Source organism: Zosterops lateralis (assembly GCF_965231275.1).
Source record: "Zosterops lateralis genome assembly, chromosome: Z".
Lineage (NCBI taxonomy): Eukaryota > Metazoa > Chordata > Aves > Passeriformes > Zosteropidae > Zosterops > Zosterops lateralis.
Genome location: NC_139800.1, coordinates 76,756,601 through 76,781,154, shown reverse-complemented (window position 1 = coordinate 76,781,154; position 24,554 = coordinate 76,756,601). Strand labels below are relative to the sequence as shown.

General features: G+C 42.5%; 1 protein-coding gene across 2 annotated transcripts in view; it reads left to right on the top strand.

Moving 5' to 3' along the window:
* The window catches only part of ZCCHC7 (zinc finger CCHC-type containing 7), an 86,179-nt gene that overhangs the window by 33,897 nt on the left and 27,728 nt on the right, over positions 1-24,554 (top strand). For both annotated transcript variants that reach the window (XM_083883823.1, XM_083883824.1), the window contains exons 5-7: positions 21,514-21,557; positions 22,713-22,838; positions 23,836-24,006. In XM_083883823.1, the coding sequence (XP_083739949.1) occupies positions 21,514-21,557; positions 22,713-22,838; positions 23,836-24,006 (341 nt within the window). The remainder of the gene's footprint in view (positions 1-21,513; positions 21,558-22,712; positions 22,839-23,835; positions 24,007-24,554) is intronic.

Genomic DNA, 24,554 nt, shown 5'->3' with positions numbered 1-24,554 from the left:
ACTTTTCCTTCCACCCTATTTCCTTCCATGTATGCCTTTAAAAATTGTCCATAATAGGCTATTGATAACCCAATTTTTATTTTAAAAAGCAGCCTGAATCAATTAACCATGGCAAGTAGTGCAGGTTGTGTTCATGTATGACTCGATCTCGTCACCTCTAAGGTTCATTTTGATCTCTACAGTAGTTATGAGGATGCTAGAGGCCAAGGTATAGCACTGGCTCAAAAGCATCTGGTTAAATTTCAAAATAAAATAAAATAAAAATATATTTTAAAAACCCCAAAACCTAAACATTGCTGGATTAGTGTTCATAACAACAGATTATTGTCAGTTTATCATCAGTGTCTTGTTATTTACTGATCTGAAAAGCCTGATTTCACATTGTACCTGATTTGTACTATGCTGAGTTGTTCCACTCCATACCTGAGGAGTTACAAAGGTTCCTGATGGCTCTTTCTGATGCTATGTAAGAGCCTCTTTTATTGCCTAATACATAGCCCGCTGTTCTGGGATCAAAAAACAAAACATCTCAGGCAGTACTGTGGAAAATATCTGTCTAAGTCCCTGTAACCTTGCAACTCGAGTCATAATTTCGGGGGGCTATACTTGACTTTAAAGTAAGCAAACAAAAATTAGACTTTTCATTTGAAAACACATTAAAGTCCTGTGGCTTTTTTTTACCACATTAAACAAGAGAACAAAAGTCACGCGGTAAATTATCGACAGTTTTAGTCTAATGTAGGTCTAGCTGTACTCAGCAGAGAGCATAGGTGAATGTTTTTCCCTATTTTAAATAACTGCATCCCAGCTTATAGAGTTTTGGTGAGGATGTACATGTGCTGAAGGTGTCATTATTCAGACTTATTTCAGTTGAAATTGTTCCATAAAGAACTATGTAATTTTTTCTTTCTAGTTTAATTTTGGCAAAAGCTGGTGGAGAGCCTAATATTTGCCAGCTAGAGCGGTGCTAGAAAGATTTTATACATTCTGTTTGCATTCCTAAATAATTATTTTTAGCATTATTTATACTGCATACGGGTTTCCCGGGCACACGTCGTCTCATTGCAGTAACTCTAGGAACACAACAGAACAATCCACTCTCCAGAGCTGAATATACAAGATAAAAGATGTTTGAGATTAATATGCAAACATTTGGAAAACAATGGAAATGGGAGGCAAACTGTGGAAGTTGGCTTTCCTGAGTAACAAAACACCCAAAGACAAAGAGTGTGAAAGAAGGTGGCTGTGACCCCCAGGAGCACAGACATCACAGAATTTGGGCATTGTTAGTGTGAAGAGTAAGCCAGGTACAGTGAGGGTTTATTCACAATGTAACCACAGAAAATAAGGTACAGCAGGAATGAACTTCCCTGTTTGTACTTGAAAGGTTTCTCTGTGTTCTCTTTAATTTTAACAGCATTGATATTCTGTTTGCTTTATGAAACCCTTTATTACAAACAGTTATGAATATGAACATCTCATTTGACTGCTGATGAACAGAGGGGAAAATCTAAATTAAAACTTTAAATACCACTATTTAATTACCCAAATGGCTTTGACTGTGTTAAAGAGTGCCTGGGATTATTCTGTTTTTCAATTTGTTTTAATGCTTCCTCGGTAAAAGCTGATGGATTCCCAGGCCCATTGCTGTCACTGATGAACTATATAAAGATAAATGACATTATGGTAAATTCCACTTAATGACACATTTTTAATTTTCAGAACACAGACATTTTCTGGCTAGTGAATGAAGGCTAATTACCTCAAGATCAGAACAAAATAACTCCTCATTTTGAAAGATAATAGAAAAGAAATGTTGCAGATTAATGATGCTATTTATCTTTAAAAGAGAAAAAACTCTATCTTTATCCAGATAGTGCAGTTCCCTGAGGAACACAGTTATAAAATGAATCTGAAGTCGCAACTTAATAGGTTATTAAAATTATTTGAGTGTGGGCTCCTCTGGTTCAGCCTTTCTATAAATTTAAATTGGAGGTCTGCTGTATTTCTAAAGAAAGCAGCTTGTTTACGAGGCCACAGGGAGCAGACGGGGTGCTGACAAAAGACACGCCTCACCTCATACTGAAGCTCCTTTTCTAAGCCTGAATGGAACTGATATGTTTCAGAAACAGTTGAGAGAAAAGTTTAAAATGTCTGAATTATGTTACACTAGTGTCTTTTCTTTCCAGCGTGTGTCGTGATAAGAGTAAGTGGGAATAAAGGGCACGGAGATAAATCTGCTGTGGGGACAGCAATAAACAGCTGCAAACCACCAGCATCAGAAATTTTGTGACTGGTGGTACAGGTGGCACCGTTGGTTCTTGCTGGGAGGTTTCAGCAGTGCAGACTTACCTTTAAAAGAGATGGATGGAAAAACACACTGTGTGAGCTCTGCACATGCTTGTTCAGGCTGTCCTGCTCCATCCATCGTTGTCTCCAGCCAGATTCAGGTAACACTCCTGTCCCTGTCCCTCCTGATATGACATCTGTGTGTCGTGGAAGCAAATTCCTGTCAGATATCCTTCTCATGCAGAGAACTAAACTGTATGAAAACTCAATTGAAAAAGGAAATTTTCATCCATGAAGATACCTTTGTGTCTGTTGTTGCCTAATCCTGGGAATCTGGACCCTGGCATACTGGCAGTCAAGCTGCTGGAATGCGTTGTGTGTGATGTGCCTCTTCTGTATTCAATCTCCTCGCAGTTTTCCAAGCACCATGTCCCCTCTGTGAGACATGGCTTGTGGCTTGGCCCTGCATGAGTTCACTCACGAAGTGACAAGCGAGCTCAGCTGAACAGGTTGGGAAGGAATACTTGGAGTTTCTAAGGCTGAAAGACAAGTAGGTGGAGGGAAATCCTGCTCACTACATTCAGATATCATGGGCTGAAGGCACAACTGGTTTTTGGGCTTGATTTTTGTTTTCTTTCCTGTTGCTGTTCATGAAGCAGCGTGTCATTTTCCCTAGACCAAGCTCAGCTGTGTGCTGGTGATGCATTGCTTTGGCTCCATCCACAGAAGAGCTGGATCTGCTCCTACCACTGCAGGAGGCCTTAGGGATGGACTTGTCATCTGCAGCTTGGTGACTCAAGGGTCAGTGCTGCTATCTCTTCCCAAGCTGCTCATCCTTCTCTGCCTTTGAACAAATTAGTTAGGTATTTAATTACTGAATTAAATACCAAATTCGGTATTTAAATACAGCCTGGGCTTCAGTGAGCTCCCTTCACGTGCAGCGATTCCAGTATTTTGTCTCTCCAAGCCCTGCTCACAATGTTGCTGGCTTGTCCCTGCTCTCTGTGGTGTGGCAGGCTTTATGGCACAAGAATCTGCAAGGAAACCGGTGGTCTTGCCATGCACTCTCCTCTCTGTGTCCTTCACAGCCAGAGAGGTGCTTCCAGAGGCAGCTGTGCAGCCACCTCAGGGCTGGTGACATCCCTTCCCTTCTCTGCTTGAGTCCATCCCATGCCCCTAAATCTGCCCTTCACCTCTTGCTTGCCCAAACCTTCCTGAGGAGGTTCTGGAAACCCCAGTGATATTCATGAAAGAATGATCTAAAGGGAGTATTTTGTATATTTGAGTTTGTATTGTTTAGATACAGATTATATCCAAAATTATGGATATATAGTCCTAAGAAAAATGTGTTGCTGTCGATTTTTTATATGTCTGTTGAATTTCATGTTATTTTTTTTTTCTATATTAGGCATGATGAAATGCATGGGCTTGTGTGGGGGGTTAAAGCAGAGTTAATTAGAGTTAAAAACCCCAGACAGGTCGCTCCCTAACAGAATGCAATATTTCTGATGGCAACAATCAGGAGCAACACTTTCAGCACCTCTGGTGCTACTCTAATTTTCACAGTTCTGACTATTTTCTGCATGTTACTTCCACTCATCTCTTGCAGTAACATCTTTGCTCTTTGCCTGGGACTTCCCTTTTGAATTGTGTATCTGTTTTGCAGATACTGGTGGTCTGTGGTTGGTAAAAATGTATGGTCTGGTAGAAGGCCATGATCTGGAGATCATCGTACACAATTAATATAGATGATGCCAAAGTAAAGAAGGAAATGCAGAGCAGATTAATTTTGGACTGAGCTCTAAAATGGTTATTCATTGAGTTTTTACGAGGTCTTGGCAAATCTAGGAGGTTTTACGCCTGTAGTTTTAAGATTCCACTGTGAGTATTTACTGTGGATGAATCAGCAGTTCATACAACACTATTTTCTGTAAATTATTTCTCTGTTCAAGAAAGTGTAATGTGAGCATATTCTCTGTCCTGAAGGATTGCTGGGTTAGTTCATGCAAGGGAGCAGTGGCTCAGATGCCAAGGCAGTCCCATGTGATTCAGAAGCCAGGTATCCCCCCATGGCAATGTCCCATGTGATCTCCTGCATCCTACAGAAGCCCAGCAGATATTTCAGGAATGCTTATCAGAGAAAATCAGTTTCTGTAAGAAAAAGGTTTGTTTTCAAAAGGTTAGGTTTGTAAGGCCAGCTGAGGCTGCCTGCTCTTGAACTTTGTTTTTGAAAATTGTGCATCTTACAGAGCCAGTTTTACTTTTTGCAGTTTACGTTTTCAGAGGCTTAGGGTCGTGAGGATAGTCTTGAGAAAAAGCCTCTTTTAGGTACATTGTAATATCAAAACTATGTTTTTGCTTGTGTAATTATGATGATACATATATAGAATGCAAATGTTATGTATCACTTAGGTTTTAATAACAGTACAGCACTTTAAGATGACATTTTTAGAGTTAGTTTTTCCTGATTTATTGTAGAAGTGAACCAAATATCAAAGATATATATGTGACTATTTGCCAGTGTTTCTGATGGATTCTGCCAGCAGAAACAGCAATTTTTATTTTTATTATTTTTATTTTTATTTTTTAGTTTATATGGCTTTGCATTTTCTGTTGGACAATTGTCAATATGATTGAGGAGATCTCATTTAAAAAAAAAAAATCATTTACATGATGTTATCCATGGCTGTTGTGGCTCATATCTAGAATTCATACATAAATTCTTCCAATTGTACTAATGGAATTCCAGTCCCAGGCAGCAGCATTTTACAACACCGTAGCAAAAAGCAATGTCTGAAACTAGGAGTGTCTCTAAGAAGTTCTTTCACGTTGAAGCAAAAATGTGCTCAGCAGAAAGAAATGTAAATTTAGGGAAAATCTCCAATTTCCTATTCTATGCAAAGCTTTGATTTTTTGCTGATTCAGGCAGTAGGGTTGACATTGGAGCTTCTCATTTCTTCTGAAATAATCACTTTTTACTTTGGAACAGCCTTTCATTTTTCACAGCACTATCTTCTGAAACAGTCCACTTTGTATGTATGAATCTGTTTTTCTCCAGATAACACAGAAAGTAAAACTATTAGAAACAGGTTCCCATCTATTACTTTCCAGAATCCATAGAGAAATACTAATTTTCAGTGGCACCCATTTGGGAACTTTACTGATGTCTTTTGCCCCCCTTTCAAAAAAAGACAGAAAGAAGAAGAAGGAAATGCATCTGTAGTCTAAATTGACTGTGTCAGATAAAACATTAAATTTCAAAAGAACATGTAAAAGGCAGATAGTTCATGGTAATAAAGCTGTCAATAAAAGCCTGATGGCTGAGGAGGATTGTAGAGCCTGTCCTGGAGGGGTCCAGAACCACCTCTGGAGCTACAGGCACTGCCTGTTGGGTGGTGGTCAGCACTGTTGGTCATCCCTTGGGTCTCACACAGCTTTTCCCTAACACAAGCACAATTTTAATCTTTATTTAGAAGTGGAATTTTGTTTTATGATGGTACAGTGAGCATATTCTAAACAAGAAGCCTGGGTAGATTTGCCTTTTTTTGACACGAGCAGCCTGATCTGCTTGCATTCCTGGCCAAATTACTGCTGGCATTAAAAACACCCCAGACTCATTGAGGTTCTGTTTGCTTTCTATATAGATTTCCATTTATTATTTCTCTCTTCTGATAACCTCTACTGTTTCAATATCTTTTTTTATGGAAATAAAATCCCCAATCCTCCCTGCTGCTTCTTTTCTCTAAGGAAGTGCCTTCTGTTTGACTCGGGTTTTTCAGTGGAGATATTTTCTTCATGCAGATGCTTCCTGACTTTTCTTTGTGATGATCACATCGTGACCACTTTCCCCACACCTTGCACAAATGCCCCTGGGACATGTTGTTCTCTGTCCCTGAGGGGCACAGCAAGGTTCCCATTCTCCTGCCCATCCACTATGGTGTCTGTGCCAGAGGCTGGTCCCCTCTGCAGAGGTCAGGCAAGGATGAGGGCTGCACTGGGCACTCTGCTCTTCTTCCTGCTTGTGCCCCCTGTGCCTCTACACCCTGGGATCCACTTGGGCACTCCCCAGTGCTGGCTGTTGGTTTCAGTGTCAGAGGCTGTGCTGCATTAGGATACCCCATGGCTACTGCATGCCTGCGTGGCAAAGTTTTATATGTTCTGTTTGATAAAGAAATTTTGCATATTCCAAAAAGCAGATAGTTTTTAGTACATGCCTTTGAAAACAACCAGCTCTGGTGTGCAAATATTTAGGTTTTCTCCAGCCACTGTTGTTCATGTTTTTGTCACCCAGTCCCATAGCAGTTACCTCGAATCACCCAAGTTAGGATATTTTACAAGACTTTTCTGTAGGAAAAGGTCTGTCCTCAAAGTAACTTCTTGAGTGTTATTGGCACCTCTCCCCATGACCACATGCAGTTTAAGAACCCATAGGTAGGAAATGACACATCCACTGCTCCTGTCAATGTCACGGCCTTGCGTCGCCATGCTGAAAGGTATCTCCTCGATTTATTGTTCCCTGGTAGTTGTTTCTTTGGGAGCAGGCCTCTTGTATAGCTATTTGTTGAACTGTGTACCTACTGAATTAGTCAAAGACCTGTATAAAACCATTTTTTTCTTTTCCTCTTTACCCCTCCCCCAAACTTGCTTTTGTTATGTATTGGCTTGCTAATCCTTGTGTTGAGCAGTATCAGACATCACCTTTCTTGGGGGCACTTAGTCCACTCTTCCGCTTTCTTTGTCAAAGGGCTCCCTTAATAGGAGAAGTCAACAGGGAGGACAAAAGGGATTGAAAGTTGTATTTAATCGGGGTCAGAGAGGTGGTGTTCAGAGTGACGGGCCCACAGGCAGGCTGGCCTTTTATGCTTTCCGACACAGATGGTCCCAGAGCATTCAGCTAAGTGAAGAGAAAGCTGCCCAGTGAAAGCTATTGTGGGGCAGCATCGTTACAGTTGAGAAGGGTTGCCAGGGGTAACTGGAGAGTATCACCAGCATCCTGTGATCACTAGTCTGTGCCATTGAAAACCCCAGACCCGGGATCGCTCTGGGTCCCTTGGCATCCTCCCGATGCTCTGGCGTAAGCAGCAATGTCTCATGCTACCTTTTTAAAATTTAATATCAGTATTTTTACTTTGAGGCACACAAACTGTAGAATCATTTGCATTTCTTAATTTCAGAGTAGCCACCTTCTGCAAAATATACAGCCACTTGCTTTGGAACATATTGCTTTTCTTCCCCCGGGGAATAGTCTAATAATATTTGAACTTATTAAGATAACACTGTGTTTACAGAAACTTAATTTTTTAACATTTGTCTGAGTGCATGAATAGCTAAATAAAAAAAAAAAAAAAAGAAAAAGAAGAGGGGAAAAAAAGGAGCTTATGTAATTCAACATGAATAAAGACTGCAGGCATGTGCAAAAGCTTTGGAAACTGTGCCCAGAAGGGCCCCGGGGGTTTGCCATGGTACCTCCTTTGGTCTAACCAAGTGGCACATCACAGCAGGTAAAATGTGTTCCTGACAAAATAGTTGAATGTCACTTTTACTTTTAAACACCAGCAGCCCTACTGATTTTTTTTTTGAAACCATAGCTGCTGGCAATTTTAACTCAGGTGAAATACTCTTTGAAAGAGCAAATACAAGCAGAAGCCTTGAGTAAAAGCACGAGACTGTCAGCACTGAAAATTCACTGGTGCCCAGCAGCCATCCCTCAGCACGTGCCAGCAGCAGCTGTGGCCACAGAGAGCAGCCCTGGGTGCAGTCCAGGGCACCTGGTACCTCGGGACAGGTCTGGAAGGGGCAGATGTGGAGCCAGCTGTGCCACACAGCATTCAGTGTAGAACCAGCTGTGCCGCCCAACATGTGGTGCCAAGCCAGCTGTGCTGCCCAGCATCCAGTACAGAACCAGCTGTGCCTCCTGGTGTCTGGTGCAGAGCCAGCTGTGCTGCCCAGTGCTCAATGCAGAACCAGATGTGCTGCCCAACGTCCAGCCCAGATCCAGCTGTGCTACTCAGTGCCTGGTGCAGAGCCATCAGTGACAGCACCTGCACATCCAGAGCACCTCCACTGTCACTGGGTGCCAGCCAGGCCTCTGTGGGCCAGAGGGTGATGGGCACACCTGGGGGATCACAACCCAGCCTCTGCTGTGTCCTTGGTGTTCTGTTCTGTCCCCATTAGTCACCACAAGAGCACCGTCTGCCACAGGGCCACATGGAAGCATCCTGGTGCTGGCATTTGTATGATGTCAGTCACACAGGCAGTCCCCACACAGGCTGCCAGATGACTCAAATTTCACTTTAAAAGATGACTCAAATTTCACTTAAAAATTGGATATTTGAATTTAAAAGTGGTAATTTTGGATATTTCATCACTTCTGGACATTTTTACCAGGGCAAATATTGTCTATGATTAAGCAGCTCCCATTCTCCACTTGTTTGTTCCCTGCTTTGGTCACTGAGATGTTCCAGTCTGAGCACTTATGTTGATATCTGTGGCAGTGGTGGCACCTGCAGTGATGACACCTGGGTTCTCCACAGCACTCCTTTTTTGTGTGGTGGCAGGTTAGGGTGCTGTGGGTAAAACATCCTATTTGTGGCAGAATTGTTTGTAGTTCTTGTTATGGCACTGTCAGATTGCAAGGGAAAGGGAGGTTTTGCAGGGCTTTGTCAAAGCAGCAGCCTTGGAAGTCAAAAGTATAATCTTCATTATAATGAAACTGAAATAATGAAGGCTGGAGGCAGGTGTGTAATTCAAAGAGCGTGTTGTCAGAGACAATGGCAAAAAAGGAAATCAGTGTTTCTACAGCTCCTGAGATATGTTCTTTTCAGGCAACCAGTGAATTTATCATTCTTTATATTTCTAAAAGAGGGAGGCTAGCTGTGCATTCCTCTCTCAGATTAAATAGTTGTCCCACTTGTTTTCCAGATTCTGAATGTTCCTTGTGAGTGATGTAATTTGTTTGCTTTAAATAATGTGTTTACTTGCCTGCATTTATGTTGAGTAGGTCGTTTATTACATTTGTACCTAATTTTCATTTTTTGAAACCATTTGAAGATCTGCTGGGTAACAAATTGCAGATTATCTTTCCCTATGCTTCCCTCTGCACCTCTGTTAAAAAAATAATAATAATGTAATCACATCTTTCCTAGTGCATCTTGGATTTTGTTGATCTTATACAAACACAGATGTAAATGAAAGCAAGTGTAGAAATAATGCATCTCAAATGTACTTTTGTCACATTTTTTTGAAAATTAGTATCTGCTTTTCAGACTTATGTAGTACATGCAAAATACATGTCTGATTTCAGTCATATTGAATCATCTGAATCACTAACCTATGGCAAAAGGAGATGCTAACTTGAGCATCCCAGGATTTCTTTATTGCTCATATGTCATGCACATGAAATAAAATAATTTGAGATTGTACTCAGCAGAGGGCCTTACTGTCATCCGGAATGCACAACATTTTGGGAGTTTCCTGCCTCTGGTCTTGGCCTGAATTAAGGAGGTAAATGTGTGGGAAGAAATCTCTAACTCTGATTTTTAATTGGCAGTCAAGATTTGGATTATTTTTCCTAAACCACAATGTCTTGGCATCAAGGCCAGCCCTCGTAGCAGCTCACAGCTGACAGAATTAGGTGTGTGTGGTGGCTTTGCTGCGTGCTCATCTCCGTGCTGGCACATTCCTGTGAGCCACTGGCTGAAATGCTGCTCCTCAGCAGGACAGGCAGTGCTGGCCCAGCCCCTCCTCAGGCTGCTTCCTTAGGCTGCTCCACATCAGCTTCCAGCAGATGTGGTTTCCTTCAGGCTCAGGTGAAGAGATCCTGGGCTGGATCTGGCACCCAGCCACCAGAACTGGTGCAGTCTCTGGCAGCGCAGTGTTTGGTGAATGCACAGCAGTGGCATCGTCCCAGTTTGGGGTCATCCCACTGTGGAGACTTGCCAAGCAGGGCAGGACTTGTCTTTGGACAGCCTGGGGGAACACCAGTGGGGCCACCACAGTGGTACCCCCTGCACCCTGGTCCCCTGTTCCCTGGTTCTCAAGGGAACACCCTTGTCCACAGGCAGGGACACAGTTGGGTGTTCTCAGCCTCGTCAGGCTTTTCTGATGTTTAGTGTGAAATGGTGCCAGCTCCCTTCAGGGGTATCTCTCCTAACATTAGCCATATGTTCCCCCTTCCCAGCTCCTCAGGACTTTAGGAACAGGGCTGACCCATGTGAGCTGTGGTGGCTCCTGTGCCCTGGCCGTAGGCTTGGAACATCGATCTTGTGTTCCATCGCTTTTCTTGTCTCCCTCCTCCCTGCCCACAGCCCAGTGAAAGATGGTGCGAGTTAGAGAGAGTGTCTGCATTATTTGTTTAAAGGACTGACAAGCTACCACCCTGCTCAGGAAATCTGGTTGATTGCACATTTTAAATGAGGCCTTGGTGATTTTTTTCAGTGATAGGACTGGTTGTTTTTTTTCCCAGTGTTGCTAGGTAGAAGCAGGATCCGCTTTGCAACCAGCCCTTCAGTCATGGGTTCAGACATTCCTTCCTCTTGTCCAGATGAAGGGGGAAAACCTGAATCAAAAATTTTCAGGTATTTGTGATATAGAAACTGTATTTAGTCCATTGTGAAGTAGAACTGTGATTCTGCAGCAGTGTAAGGGACTTTCACCTGAGGTACACGGGCAGAACTGTTCAGATGACTGAGTCTTTATCAGAAAGGAGTGACTTAAATCACAACTTTTGATGTGCATCAGCCTTCTTGGACTAATACAAATATTTCACATTCACTTCAGCTCAGTCACATGAAGTAAATAACTGCATATTTTAAAGAATACTGCTATTTAAAAATCAACATTGAAACAAAAAAGAAGCAAAAGGTTATAAATTAAATGAAAAAAAAAAAAAGAAATGCATAACATTTTCCTACTATAACAGCAAAAAGTTGAGGTTTGCAGTATCTGAATTTAGGTAGGAAGAGCTAGCATATAATATGCCTTCCATTTATACCAATGTCAGGAAGAAGTGATATGAAATATCCTAAGTGCTGTTTTAAAACTAATTATAAGCAGGTTAACTATTCAGTACTGCTGTTGTCCAATTCATTTTCAGTAAAGGCTTGTTAAATTCTCAGAATTCAAATGCTTAAAATCAAGTATAGACATGTGAGCTCTCCTAGTCCCTGTGTTCTGTTCTGTGTCTCGGGCATGTCGCAGGCTGTGAAAACAGTTGAGCAGCACCCACTGTGGTGCTGATCACATCCCTCCTGGCCTCCTGCCTGGCAGCTCCTGGGCAAGAGGTGCAGCTCCAAAGTGTATGAAAAGCTCATACTGCTAGAGGGCCTAAATTTAGTAGATATAGAAGAAAGTTTTGTTCATTATAGCAGTATACTTTAAAAAAGAGTTGCTTTTTGGTAGCAGTGAGAGGGATTTTCCTATTAATGTGGTATCTGTGTAAGGAAAAAAAAGGGGAGAAAAAAGCCTAACAAACAAACAGAAAAGAAACCAAAACCACAGAGACAAATGATCAAAGTATAAATAACTATGTCTTTAGCATTGTAGGAGGTGCTTTTGACCCCACCATTGAAGTGTCAATTGCGGTTATACGGCACGCACAAAACAGAAAGTAAAAAATAATGAGAGAAAGATCAAGTATACGCTATTTTTAAAAACTGTTTTGTTTTATTTATTAATGGTAAAAAAAGCATTATCTTCCCATGCTGCAGTGGAATACCCTCCCTGCTCCTGGAGTGTCTGCACCCCACTGTTGAGACTGCTGCGCCAGTATACGTGGGAAACAGAGATGAAATTGGGGTCTCAGATTCATTTTATCTCCTTGCAGCATTGAGAAATTTTTAAACAAGCAAAAACTGAATACTCTCACTGAGAATTGTTATTTGCTGATTATAGGGAGAACATTTCTATTTTCCCACTTTTCTTCGGAAAGAAAAATAAGAAAAGAGAGCGACATCTTTTCTGCTGTGGTCCTTGTTGCAAAGACAGAACTGTTGTAGTCAGTGAAATTTAGGAGTTCTTTGGCAAGGCCACTTCATTTTTCATCACCTCTAAGAACAGAATGACATTTCTGCGAAAGTGTTTTCCATTTTGAGCAGAAGACTGATGTTGAGATGTTCATTCCAGTTGTTTTCTGTTCCAAAGAAAAGGATGTCTTTTTCATGTGAAAAAAGTAACACCAAAAAATTAGCACTGCAATGGAAAAGGACATAGTGTACTTTCTCATTCTTTGCAGCATTGGAATCTCCACCCCACAGAGCCCGGCATAAGGCCAGTCTCAAGACATGTGACCTTCAGGCACCAGATGCTGGTGCTGTTTGTTTGCTGCTTTTATGTTCTAAATATCTACAGTCCTTTGTGGCAGTTTGAGAGCAGAGCCTCATCTGTGCTAGGACCCACCAGTTTTCTGTGGTAGTGACTCTTGGAAGACAACTGCACCATCTTGGTAAATGCTTTACAAACCATGATCAAGGTTTTGAGAAGATCTTCCAAATGCTTCCTGCTGTAGAAGTGTTTCAGGGATGGACTAAAGGGTTTGCCTGTGGTGGTAAGGTCATAAAAGCCCAGGAAGACCAAATGAGAGCAGAGTGCTTAATGCTGGAGCTTTCTTCTCACGGAGCATCTGTGCTCTTGCACATCCTCAGATGCATCAGTGTCTTGTTTCCAATCACTGTCAGCAGTCCTGTGTTACTACATCACTCCTCTCTTTTCTTGGAAGGCTCAAGTTTGAAGAAGACTTGATGTGTAGGGGCACCCAGGGTACGTGGCTGATGGAGACATTTCTTGAAATGGATTGGTGGCAAGTCTGTGAGGTGGTGTTAATTTCTGTTACCCAAATTGGAGAAGTATTCTGCTCAGTATGACTATTCTTGAGGAACCTCCTGCTTATGATTCCTACTGCTATAATAGTCAGGAGGACCAAAATGGAAAACTAGGAATTTCACCTACCCTGTGTTTCCATATCGGCATCAGCTCAAACTACAGTTCTGCTCTCAGAGTAATGCAATTTCCCACATCCTGACTCTGTCCAGGCTCTTTGGGAATCCTTTTGTCTGGAACTCATTTGAATCCTCCCAGGAAAAGATGGAAGTGCTGAGAACTACCACCTTCAGAGCTGTTTTGGGTCTGTCTCCTCCCAGACACCCTGTGGTGGTCCCCCTCATGTTCCAATAGCTGGGAGCCTGGTCTGAGTGTGAGGATGGGAAGGAATCACCAGAGCTGGGATGATTTAGTTTGCCTTTGCCCAATGGGCCATTTATCAGCATGAAGGAAAGTTGAACCAAAATTCTGGCCCATACCCAAAGACTGGCACTCAGCCTGCATTGAAATGTGATTTATTTTTTCCTGGGTTAAAGATTTTGGGAATTTCATAGAAAAAGTTAAGATCCCCAATTAAGCTTGACGAATTTCAGATATTCATCTACATCAATATTATTCCAACTCGGGGATTATTTTCCTATTTTATTGTTTATGGCAGCATCAAGAGAGCCGTGCTGTTTCTCCAGGATGCAGCTACTGGTGAATGGTTTTAGGTTTGTGATTCAACTGAAGCATTGAATTTCCAAGAAGCAATTAATTTCCAAGAAGCTTTAAATCTGGATTTCATTGCAGGGAGACACGTCACATTGTTGGCACATACCTTACACGGCTTCCTTTTAGCCACAGGGAGTTTGGCAGATCAGACACCGCCAGTGCAAGGTTCTGTGGACTTCGTTGTCTCTTTTTTATTTCTATTTATATTTCATCCATTTTTGTGCTGGTGAGAAAAGATGCAATGTGCTGGCAAAGGAGACACAACTGTTGATCTTCTGTAAACGGTGAGGAGTGAAGTGAGGCTCTTCCTCAGGCTCATGTCTCTGCAGTTAACCATTGTATCCAGCTGTGCAGGATCCATGCAAATCCCCAGAGCAGCGTGCCCGGGCTGGGCTGGCAGGCTCCAGCAGCTGACACTGCCACAGACACCCCTCTCCACCAGCTGATTAAGAGGTGAAGGTTCCCCAGAGCTGCCACAGCCCTGGCCCCCACCATGACCTGCCTGGGGAAGGGCTGTGCAGCCCTGACAAAATCACAGTCACTTCAACACAGAAATTGTCTCTGTGATGCTGAATCAGTCCTTGGCAACCTATTGATCCCATAAGGCATCTCAGGATATCTCTGCCACTGGAGCTGAGGCCTCGCAGACCTCACAGCCCTGCACACCCAGGCCCTGGCCATGCTCCCGAGCTCCATGTCTGTCTGTCCATCTGTCTGTTCTGCAGAGGCTTGTTGGGCATAGGTCTGCATGTGTGTTACCACAGCAAATGCTGCAGACACCTTGTCAGATGAATGACACTAGAAACTGAAAATTATTATTCCTGTTTTGAAATTATAATTCTATCTCAAAATGGGGGGTTTTATGATTCACTTAGACCAGTCTAAGATGCTTTTTGGCAGTAACAAACCCTGAATTTTCCCTTTATTTTATTACTGTACTTTTGGTTTTATCCCTGTTTTCATTTTCTCACATGTAATTCCGAGTTAGTATTTATTATTTTTCTCTTCACCAAGGATTGCTGGAATCTAAAAGGTATTTCGAACAACTCAATCAAATAGTTAAAAAGGGTTTCTCTTCAAAGTAAAGTATTATTCCCTTTTCAGTCATATAGAAAATAGTCAAAAAGTGAAATCTTGATGCACCCGATGAGAACAATAGATTTGTGTTCAGCCTTTCCTTCTCTAAATTAGAAATCACAGTATAGACAATGGGATTTCTAAATCATATATTATACCTTATTCTCTGGTGGGAATAAAATGTTCATGTTTGCCTCCTTTTCTCTGTTTAACTTTGACTGCTGTGAACACTAGGAAGAATAACCCTGCAGCTTTTCTTTCTTTTTTTCTTTTTTTTTTTTTTTTTAATCTATTCACTTTATACTTTTCAGACAGATTTTTCCCCGGGGTGAAACAAAGGTTAACTGAAATTTCCTCTGTTGTGTACCTGAACGAATCAGCAGTTTGAGAAGGAAATCCCATTGATGGGCAAAGAGAGTGACAGGCTCTATTTAAAGAATTCCCCCGACTGTGTGGTAGACCAACCATGCCATGAATTTAACTGTTCCTGTGGTCCCCATACTTGTACCCACCAAAAAGAGAGAAAAACCTACTTTGTTCTGCAAATGTTGCGCTAAGCTTTGAAAATCATGAGCCGCTGAGTTTTGTGAATTAACATGGCCAGCAGTGGCCAGTGCTGAAGGAAGCAGTCTTACAGCACAGACAGAAAACTGACAGGAAATTATGCATACTTACATAATGGAAAGGGCACCCTACATGTTCATGTTTAGCATGTATCCCTGCATTTCAGCAGTTTGGTGGTACACATCTTCCACAAAAATATGATTTACGGAATTGTCTTTTGCTTTGTTCACTGCACATTTTTATTCCCACTTGGTACATGAGGCGCTTTACCCACACAGAGCTGGGGGAATAAATGGAGCTGAGGGAGACACAGACGGGCAGTGCAGGTGTGTGGAGGGGGTGCAGGACAGGTCATTGCAGAGGGTGTTTGGGGATAACGGAGCCAAAATGTGGTATCGGGGACCTGACTCCCAGTAGAGAGGCAGGATGCACCAACACTGCAGTGATTTCTGTATTTATTAATGTCTGCTTTAACACCAAAAATACGTCTCTGCCTGGTTAGGTAATCTTGACTCCATCTGTGTTGTGCTCCGTGGTCTGTGATGTCCCTGGAGTGGCCACCCCTGCCCAGCCATGGGGCCCCATCAGCAGACACGCTGCTGGGGGATTAGAGCACCAGTCCTACTCCAACTGCCAGACCTTTCCTCTCTGGCAATCATGGTTAAGTCTTCCCCCATGGGTCATAGCTGCTGAAGTTTGTTTAAAGTAACTTTTACAGCTCCTGGGGGGGTTTTCCCGCATTTGCAGGGCTGCTCAGAGGTGTGTGAGTTTCTTTTCCTGTTTGAACTCTGGCTTGCTTTTGGCCAACTCTGCCTTTGTTTCAGTCAAGTGCTTACATTTTAATTCATTTCAGAATGGGTTGAGTGTTGTTTGTTGGATTTTGCGATGCTTTTCAAAAATGGCAGATAAAGGTTGCTAAAAATAAGCGTTGCAGGGATTTCTCTACTGCCAAAACTTGTGCGCATTACTGGCACATACATAATTTTAGGTATGAAGGGGAGAGGCAAGAGAGCCTTTTTTTGCCATGAGAAAATGTCTCAAATTGAACTTCTGTCAACAATTCCATCGACTGATTTCCCTGTGGGAGTTATGGATCTCTTTTAAAGCTGTCTTAAAGAGATATTGACAGGTATTCCATTAAACAGCAGGTGTTTTGTTTTTAAGTAAATCATCTCTTTGTTATCAGGGAAGAGTTGAGAAATCCCTAGAAATGTCTTAAGAAAAACACACCAGGGTTGATGCTTTTCCCCTCCAAGGGGCTGCTGTGAGCAGCTGGGGTGTGCAGAGGGGGCTGCAACCCCATGGCCATGGAGCACCTACTGCGGGGAGGGGTCCCTGCTGGGATGGACCTGGAGCTGCTGGAGTGGGAGGTTCAGCCAGCACAAGCAGGACCAGCTTCTTCTCCGTGGTGTCTGGTCAGCAGCAGGCCAAATGCCCAGTGAGATGGGTGTGGGGGCTGTGCATACACACGTGCACACACATAAACATGCACAGACTCACAGACAGGGCCCTGCAGACACACACACATATTTATCTGTGTGCTCCTGGAATACCTCTGCTGGAAGGGAATGATGTACAGTGTGTCCTGGTCCTAAGCCACCCAAATTCCTGTGCTTTACAAAACCTGGTGTTGGGAGGCCACCTCGATTTCTATTTCAGGACAGTGCTGGGCTGCTGTGCCAGCATACTGTCCTTCCTTTTTCTTTTGTGAGAAGGGCTACTTGGGCATAGAAAATGTGAGACTCATTATAGCAACCTGCATTACTGTAAGACTTGAATCACTTCGGGTCACACATAATCAGGAATTTTCAGATATATGCAATACGTCACAATGTGAGATTCTTACAGATCTTGTGATTTTTAGGGATTTTGAGGCTTATAATTTTAAAATGCTCTTGCACTAGCAGCAGAAGCTGTGTCCTGGCATGGTAAATATTGTTCAGAGATATGTCTGAAACAGTTCTTGCCATGGAGATCGTTCAGTAGAATATAATTAGAGTTCTCTATTCTGTAATATGCTATATTAATTAGCAGTCAAAATCCAATTTTTAAAGCCCAGCTTTGAAATGTATTTGCCCTTCAGGCCATGTATCATTGTGCCACAGCTCGGAGTTCCTCTTTCACTGGGCTGATCATAAAACAAAATAAAATAAATAAAATACATCTCATCATGTATTTTCCAGTTAGAAGGAGGGGGGCATATGACCACTTGCCTCCTTCTTTTGGGAAATTTAGTGGTTTATTTTCAAAGTGTGATGTCCATGCTCTGCAGCTTCTCTGTTGTTGAAGAAGGTGATGACACAAACTCTTGCAGGGCCGGCCCAGCTTGTGTAAGGATGTGTTTTCTCACAGCCTTGATGAGGGAAACACGAGTGTGATTTTGGGGTGAGTCACAGCCCGTGCCCAGCAGTGCCCTGCCCTGCCTGGCCAGGGCAGCCTGATCAGCTGCTGGGGTCTCTGGTGGAGCAGCACAGCAGATAAGAAAATTTTGTGAACCGTTTATTGTTTATTCTGAGTCAGTGTTTTGTTCCATGGAAGCAGATTGTTCCTCTGGGCAATTTCAGGTTTTGACTGCTGGTCCTCCTTCTCCCTCCTCCCCTCCTCTCCCTGTCTGGGATGAAAGAGGGGAGGTTTGAATGCACATTGAACAGTGGTCCTAAATCTGGCTTCACCCTGAGCGCTGCTCAGAAATTTACATTTTCATGCTGGTGGAAGGATACATGTGAATCTCAATGATCTTTCAAAATTTTCTTTAAATAAAAGCAAAGCTGTTGCTCGCTATTCATCCCATTGTGCAGTGGCAGAGGACAGCCAAAATGTGGTACTTGATAAAAGGAGAACCTTGTGCAGGGCTTCCATTTTCATATAAATGGTGTATATTTTACATCCTCTTCTTCCCTGTTCTGCAGTTTGACAATACCATTTTCTCAAAGTATAAATACAAGAACTTTATACAGTAATGTCTCTTGTGTTTTTAGTATAGAAATATATATCATCATAGTACAGGAATTCATCCTAATCTTAGTATAAAAAACTTAGTGTAGAAATTAATATAGTCTTATAAAGGAGAGAGCATTTAACAAATTAGGATGAGGAAGATTAAAAGCACAAATATATCAAAGATGTTCTTGATTTTATTTAACTCACAGAAAGCTTTAGTAAGTAAGTAACTTAAGTAAGTTTCATGAATGCAACTTCTTCATAGAGAAAGGGGGAAATCTTGACAGAGATTTTCTGAATGTCTTTGAACTGCTGTATTCTGAGGAGCAAAAATAAAACTGAAGCAAATGCAAAAATAAAGCAATTACAGCCCTTCCATCAGGCAGAAATCCACCTTCTGTGTGCATGCCCACCTTAAAAAAGCATAAAGTGCTCTGTTGTGGTACTGGCAATGGTTTTGGAGGACACCAGGTGCAGGTGTCGTGCCAGGCTTTGCGAGGATGGAGCTCCCAGCAAACAGCGTGTGTCTGCCCAGAACTGCCCTGCCAGCCTCAGGTCGTGGTCTGTGAGGTGGGAAAGCACCATCCTCAGGCAGCCCGGGGGGTTGGGAACCCAACTGTGGTCTCTTATCCATTCTGTGCTGATTTTGGGTGCCAGCTGTCTGCCTGCCCTGGGGCAAAGCTACTGCTGCACCCTTAGGGGTGGCTGCCCCCGCCTGAGGCTGCCTGAGGAGGAGGAAAATGAAGGTGATGAGGACTGCAGGCTACAGAGAGCAGGGCATAAGGGGACCCCAACACATCAAGGTGCTGCTGCTGCTGAGTGAGCCCGGGGAACAGCCAGGACAGTGCAGTAGTGGCCAGGAACCACCCACAGGGCACTGGGATTGCCTGCAGGACACACTTAATTCACCCAAACGGGCAAACAAAATCAGAAGGAAGGGGAGATATCTGTCAATTTAATAAAAGTTTTGTGATTTATTTTGTGATCTAGAGCTAGGCAAAACACTGTGGTCAGCGAGAAATTGTTGCAGATTTTTCTGTGTGTCTCTACAGGAGAATATCACCTTGCTTGCAGAAGCAAAACTCTCCGTAAGTGTTTCAGTCTGAAGAATTTATTGTGTGTGGAAACAAAGCCTCATGCAATCTATTGTGAATTAGAATTGACTTTTAGATCACCAAACAGATTTAGTAGAGGGAGATTTTGTTGTAATATTTCATTCAGCATTAAAGCTCTTATATTTATTTTCTGAGTGGAGCGGTTTTAGCTTCTTGTACTAGGAGTATTTGAATCATTATACCATGGTTTTCCCCTGTGAAGCTGGGGATTTTGACAGTGAAGAAGAGAAACTTGGTTGGTTTGCCCTCAGGAAGGACATGCCTAGTGATTAACAGGAGTTAATTCGCTGGTAATTTTGATCTGTGACCATTCTGCATGTGCATTTCTGTGCAACACGGCACTTACGGTGCTGACTGCCAAGGCAGAGCTTTGAATTACAAATACCTTTTTCTTTATTAATTAATTTCCTAAACAGGCATTTAAGCCATAAATAATGCACTCAAATATGACAGTGCTTCTTTACTTTTTAACAATCAGGCCTCAAAAGGATTGATTTTCTCTTGAGTATACCCACAACTCACTCCTGCCAGGGGTTTTGATATGTCACTGTCCCATCCATGCTCCCTGTGATCCCAAATGATACCAGGGTAACAGCACAGGTGGGTGCTGGTGTCCTGGCAGTGGCAGTCACTTTGTGTGCCACAACTCAGGTTCATGCATCATTCACGTCACTCTTTTAACTGGCCAGTTAGTGCGTTATCAATGTCTTGGTGAGAGTCGTTGGCATGAGCAAGTGTTGAAAATAAAAATACCTCAGGGTGTTGTTCAGGTGAAAACATGTGGTGTGAGTCCTGGCTGCTGGATGAAGAACAGTAGTAAGCAGGTGTTGTGCTCTAAAGCACCTGAGTGACATACTTTGTATCTCGATAACACATCACATGCTTCAGCCAAAATTACTGACTTTTTTTCAGTAAATTAAGAGGAAGACATAAAATTATAGGTGATATAATTTTAATTTGTAGTCATCCACCTTCTAATAGAAATGAATAGTACAATCAAAATTGGAGAAATTTTTGCTGTCTGTAAATCGTGACAATGTTGTGATTCATGTTAGTGACCTGGATGCCTCAGATTCAGGTGCAGGATCAGGATGGGACAGTTTGCATTTAAAAGTTTGCAAAAATGCAGGATTAATTTGCACACAGGTTGTCATGCCTGCTGTAAAGTACAGGTAAGGTGAGCACCTGCATTGACGTGGATCCTCCTGCAGAGGAGAGGAGCTGCTGTGGGAGCACAGCTGTGTGTGCACAGCCAGAGCGCTGAGCCGTGTTCACATGCAGCATTTTTAACAGCCCTAGCTGCATCCCTATTCCTTTAGCTTATTGCCCTTTCATTTCCTTCTTGGTTTGTTTCTTTTTGCTCCTGCCAGCCCAAAGGCTGCATGTGAGAAGGTTATGGCGTGACAGTCGATAATTCAGTGTGTCCTTCTGATTTACTGCACATTACCAAACCCTGTTTGGAAATAGATTTGCTCAGCTTACAGTCTGAGTGTCTGAGGTTATGCTCAGTCGTGTTGGCACACAGCAGTCAGGATGCAGGGCTGCAGACACAGACTTGGTGAATTTGCAAGGAGGAAAAGTGTATGCTCTGCAGTAACTTGTTGTTCCATGTGCTCCCACGCTTGCAGCTGCCGAGCTGGAGCTGCACATCTCCACACACACAGGCAGAGACAACTCCAGTGGCTGGAATCAGGACCTTTGGAGCCCATACCTCTGGAAGAATTAAATCCCCACCTGAATTTAAACCCCAGAGGTCAGGACAAGAGTGTGGTGTCAGAAAAACTCCCAATAGGTGCACATGTGCTGATAGTCAAGTGAGGCAAATCTGGTGCCCAGTGGGTCAGTAGCTTTCCTTTACCGAAGATGGAACTAGTTTCTCTGCTTTAGTACATCAAAATCTGTTAGCAGTTTCAGTAACAGCAGTAATCATTATGGTGAATATATTATAGAAAAATATTAATATAAATTAAATATAATTAATTTTCATTTTGTTTTTCAGGAAAAGATGATGTGAACTGGTCCATCTCTCATAAAGACTTAGAGGTAAATAAAGACAAACAATTTTTTCTATAATTCTTTACTTTGTTGCTTATTAACAAGCTGAATAACGTAAATGGGATTGAAAAAACCCTCTGTGGTGTTTTTGTGGGACGATTATCAGTGTTCTCCCACAGGAGGAAGGAGTTCTTGAGGTGGGGCTGGCATAAAGGCAGGAAGGGACAGGGATGCCAAGAGCTGAAGTGTTTCCACAAACTGTACAAGGTGGACATCAGCTTTTCCTTCCTGGTCTCTTTGGAGCCTCAGAGCTGTTTCAGGGCAGCCTGGTCCCCTTCCCAGGCAGCACTGGGAGGCAGCAGAGTGTGGAGCCTTCCTGGGCTCTATGCATGGGCAGCGTGGGACACTGCAGCCTGGACTTCCCAGGCAAAAGGTGCTGGAGCATCCAGGAGAAGTGAGTTTCAGCTGCTGTGTCCAGCTCCTTCCCGTTTTCTTGCCAATGTCCAGTACAGATGGTACAATCGAGTGACATTAACAAATTCTTTCTCTGAGGAGAAATGGTATTTTTATACCTCTCCTGTTCACTCATCAAAAATTTTCATGTATTTTTTTTAAACTTGTGATGTTTACTAGGCAATGACAGTTGTAGATAGGATTTTCAGTTCTGGCTGCCTACACAGAAAGTATGTGTGAGGTCACTGTGAGACAGTTGTTTCCAGCTTCTCTCTTTTTTTTTTCCTTTTTCCTTTTTAAGTCTTTCTTTACAATTGCAAATTGCAGATTTCATCCAGACTTGTAGAGCATTGTACTTTGTCCAAGCAGTTTGCCTTAATGTGTGCAGGGGAATATGTAACTTGCATTTGCAATTGATGTTCATTATATTTGGGATTTGGAGAAAATTCAGTTTGTCGTGACATAGCACAGTGAGTAAAAGTATCTTGGCTAATTGAGGGAAAGCTTCACAACTGCAGTTTTAAATAGCAAAAAAGAATGTCCAAAGTGGAAGTTCAAGTGAGAACTTTTCTTCCAGACAATGCAGGTTTCTCTGCAACAGAATTACCCATTCCAAACCTGGATGTGTAAATCGTACATGTGAAACATTAGATTTCTGCTGGATCACTGCCAGCAGTGACCTTTATAATTCCCAGTTCCCAAAGCACAGAATCTCAAGTGGTAAATGCATTTCTCTCTCTGTTTCACCAGGCACAGATCTCCAACTATGCGGGCGTGAGGCACAGCAGCATGCGGTACTACACAGCTGACAAAAACGTTACTTGTAGGAACTGCAAAAGACCAGGACATTTGTCCAAGAACTGCCCCACTCCAAAGGTAAATGCAATGCTCAAATCACTTGAACATTCAGCTGTTTTCCTAATATACCTTTGTGCTTGCTGTTAGAAGCATTGTTTCAGTGGTTTATCCTTTCTTTGAAGCAGTGCTCTGAGTTGCAGGATAGCTTGCACAAGGTCAGTTTACTGTATAAAGTTATTTGGCGATGTCATTGCTTTTGTTGTTTTTGTAAAAGAAAAACATGCAGAATTATATAATATAGAATCATATTGAATGGTTTGTGAATGGAAGAGACTTAAAGATTAATTTGTTCCACCCCCTTGCCGTGGGCAGGAACAACTTCCACTAAACTATGTGGCCGTAAACTGAGAAAAAAAATCAAATGCCAAAAACGAAACATCTTTTTTTTCATATGGTAAAGCAGTTGGTAAGTGTAAAATATTTTTCAATTGTACTTTCAACAAGGAGAATCTATGGCATCAGAAATACAGCCTTAGTAAATGAGTGAAGGCAGAAAGTATAATGAGCTATGATGCGAACAGTGTTAAAAGCCGTGGACGAGACAAAACTGGCACTGACTTTAAGAAGCTCTGATAGATCCCAGATATTCCAAAAGTTTGTCCTGTTGTTAGGGGTTTAAAAGTCAGTCAGTTCACTTCAGGAAGCGGGAGCCATTGCATGACAGTATGGATTTATCACCCCCCGCTACAGAATCTGTAAAACTCTCAGTCCTTGAGGTTGTTACCCACTGAGGACACTCAGAATGACAACATCCCACGCAACCCTCGGGGAGAAATACACTCACTCACTGGGAAAACTGGCTTTACAGGGATACAGGTTTGGCCTCAGAATAGTTGTCTGCATGTTTTATTTGTCACTTCAGGTGCTGAACTGTGTGAGGCTGTACCGGTGAGCCCGGATGGCAGCCGAGTGCCCACCCAGCTACCCCCAACACACCCCCGTGTGGGACAGCAGAGCTGGAAGGATCTATTGAAACGTTGTCACTTAACATGACTCTGTTTTTGTTTCTCCACAGAAAGTTCCCCCGTGCTGTCTGTGTGCAGGAAGAGACCATCTGCAGCACAGCTGCCCAGCACGTTTCTGTATGAACTGCTGCTTGCCCGGGCACTATTTCAAGGAATGCCTGGAGAGAGCCTATTGGAACAAGCACTGCAACCGCTGTGACATGAAGGGTCACTATGCTGATGTGAGTATGGCCCTTGGCACAGACATTGGGTATGGTTTGGTTTGGCTCTGTCAAAAACTGAATTTGCAATGGCTACAATCCTACAATCTCTTCATATTTCTTTGATTTTGCATCGTGCCTATTTGTATATATGAAAATGTCGTGTTTAGTCATTGCTCTACACTATCAGAGTTTTCACGGAGAATGGTTCGAAGAAAAGAAATCAAAGCATTGTCAACACTTGGTCTTTAGTTTGGTTCAGTTTACCAGCCATGGACAAAAAATGTCCTTTTTCCTGGGGAATGAAACGTGTTAGTGGGTTGAAATCAGGAGACGCAGTATCTGCGAGTGTACCAGGAAGAAATAAAGAGTAACTCTGATGCATCAGGAGTTCCAGATCTATGTTTTGTTCACTATGATCAGATATTAATCAGTGAAAATACTATTAGAGAGAATCAGTTTGAAGGCTTTGGGTTTGACAAGATCTAAAGTAAAATATAGAAGAAAATTAAAGGGAGAACAAACGTAGTTGTCTCTTTCTTTCATCTTGTATTATGTTATCGTGGTTT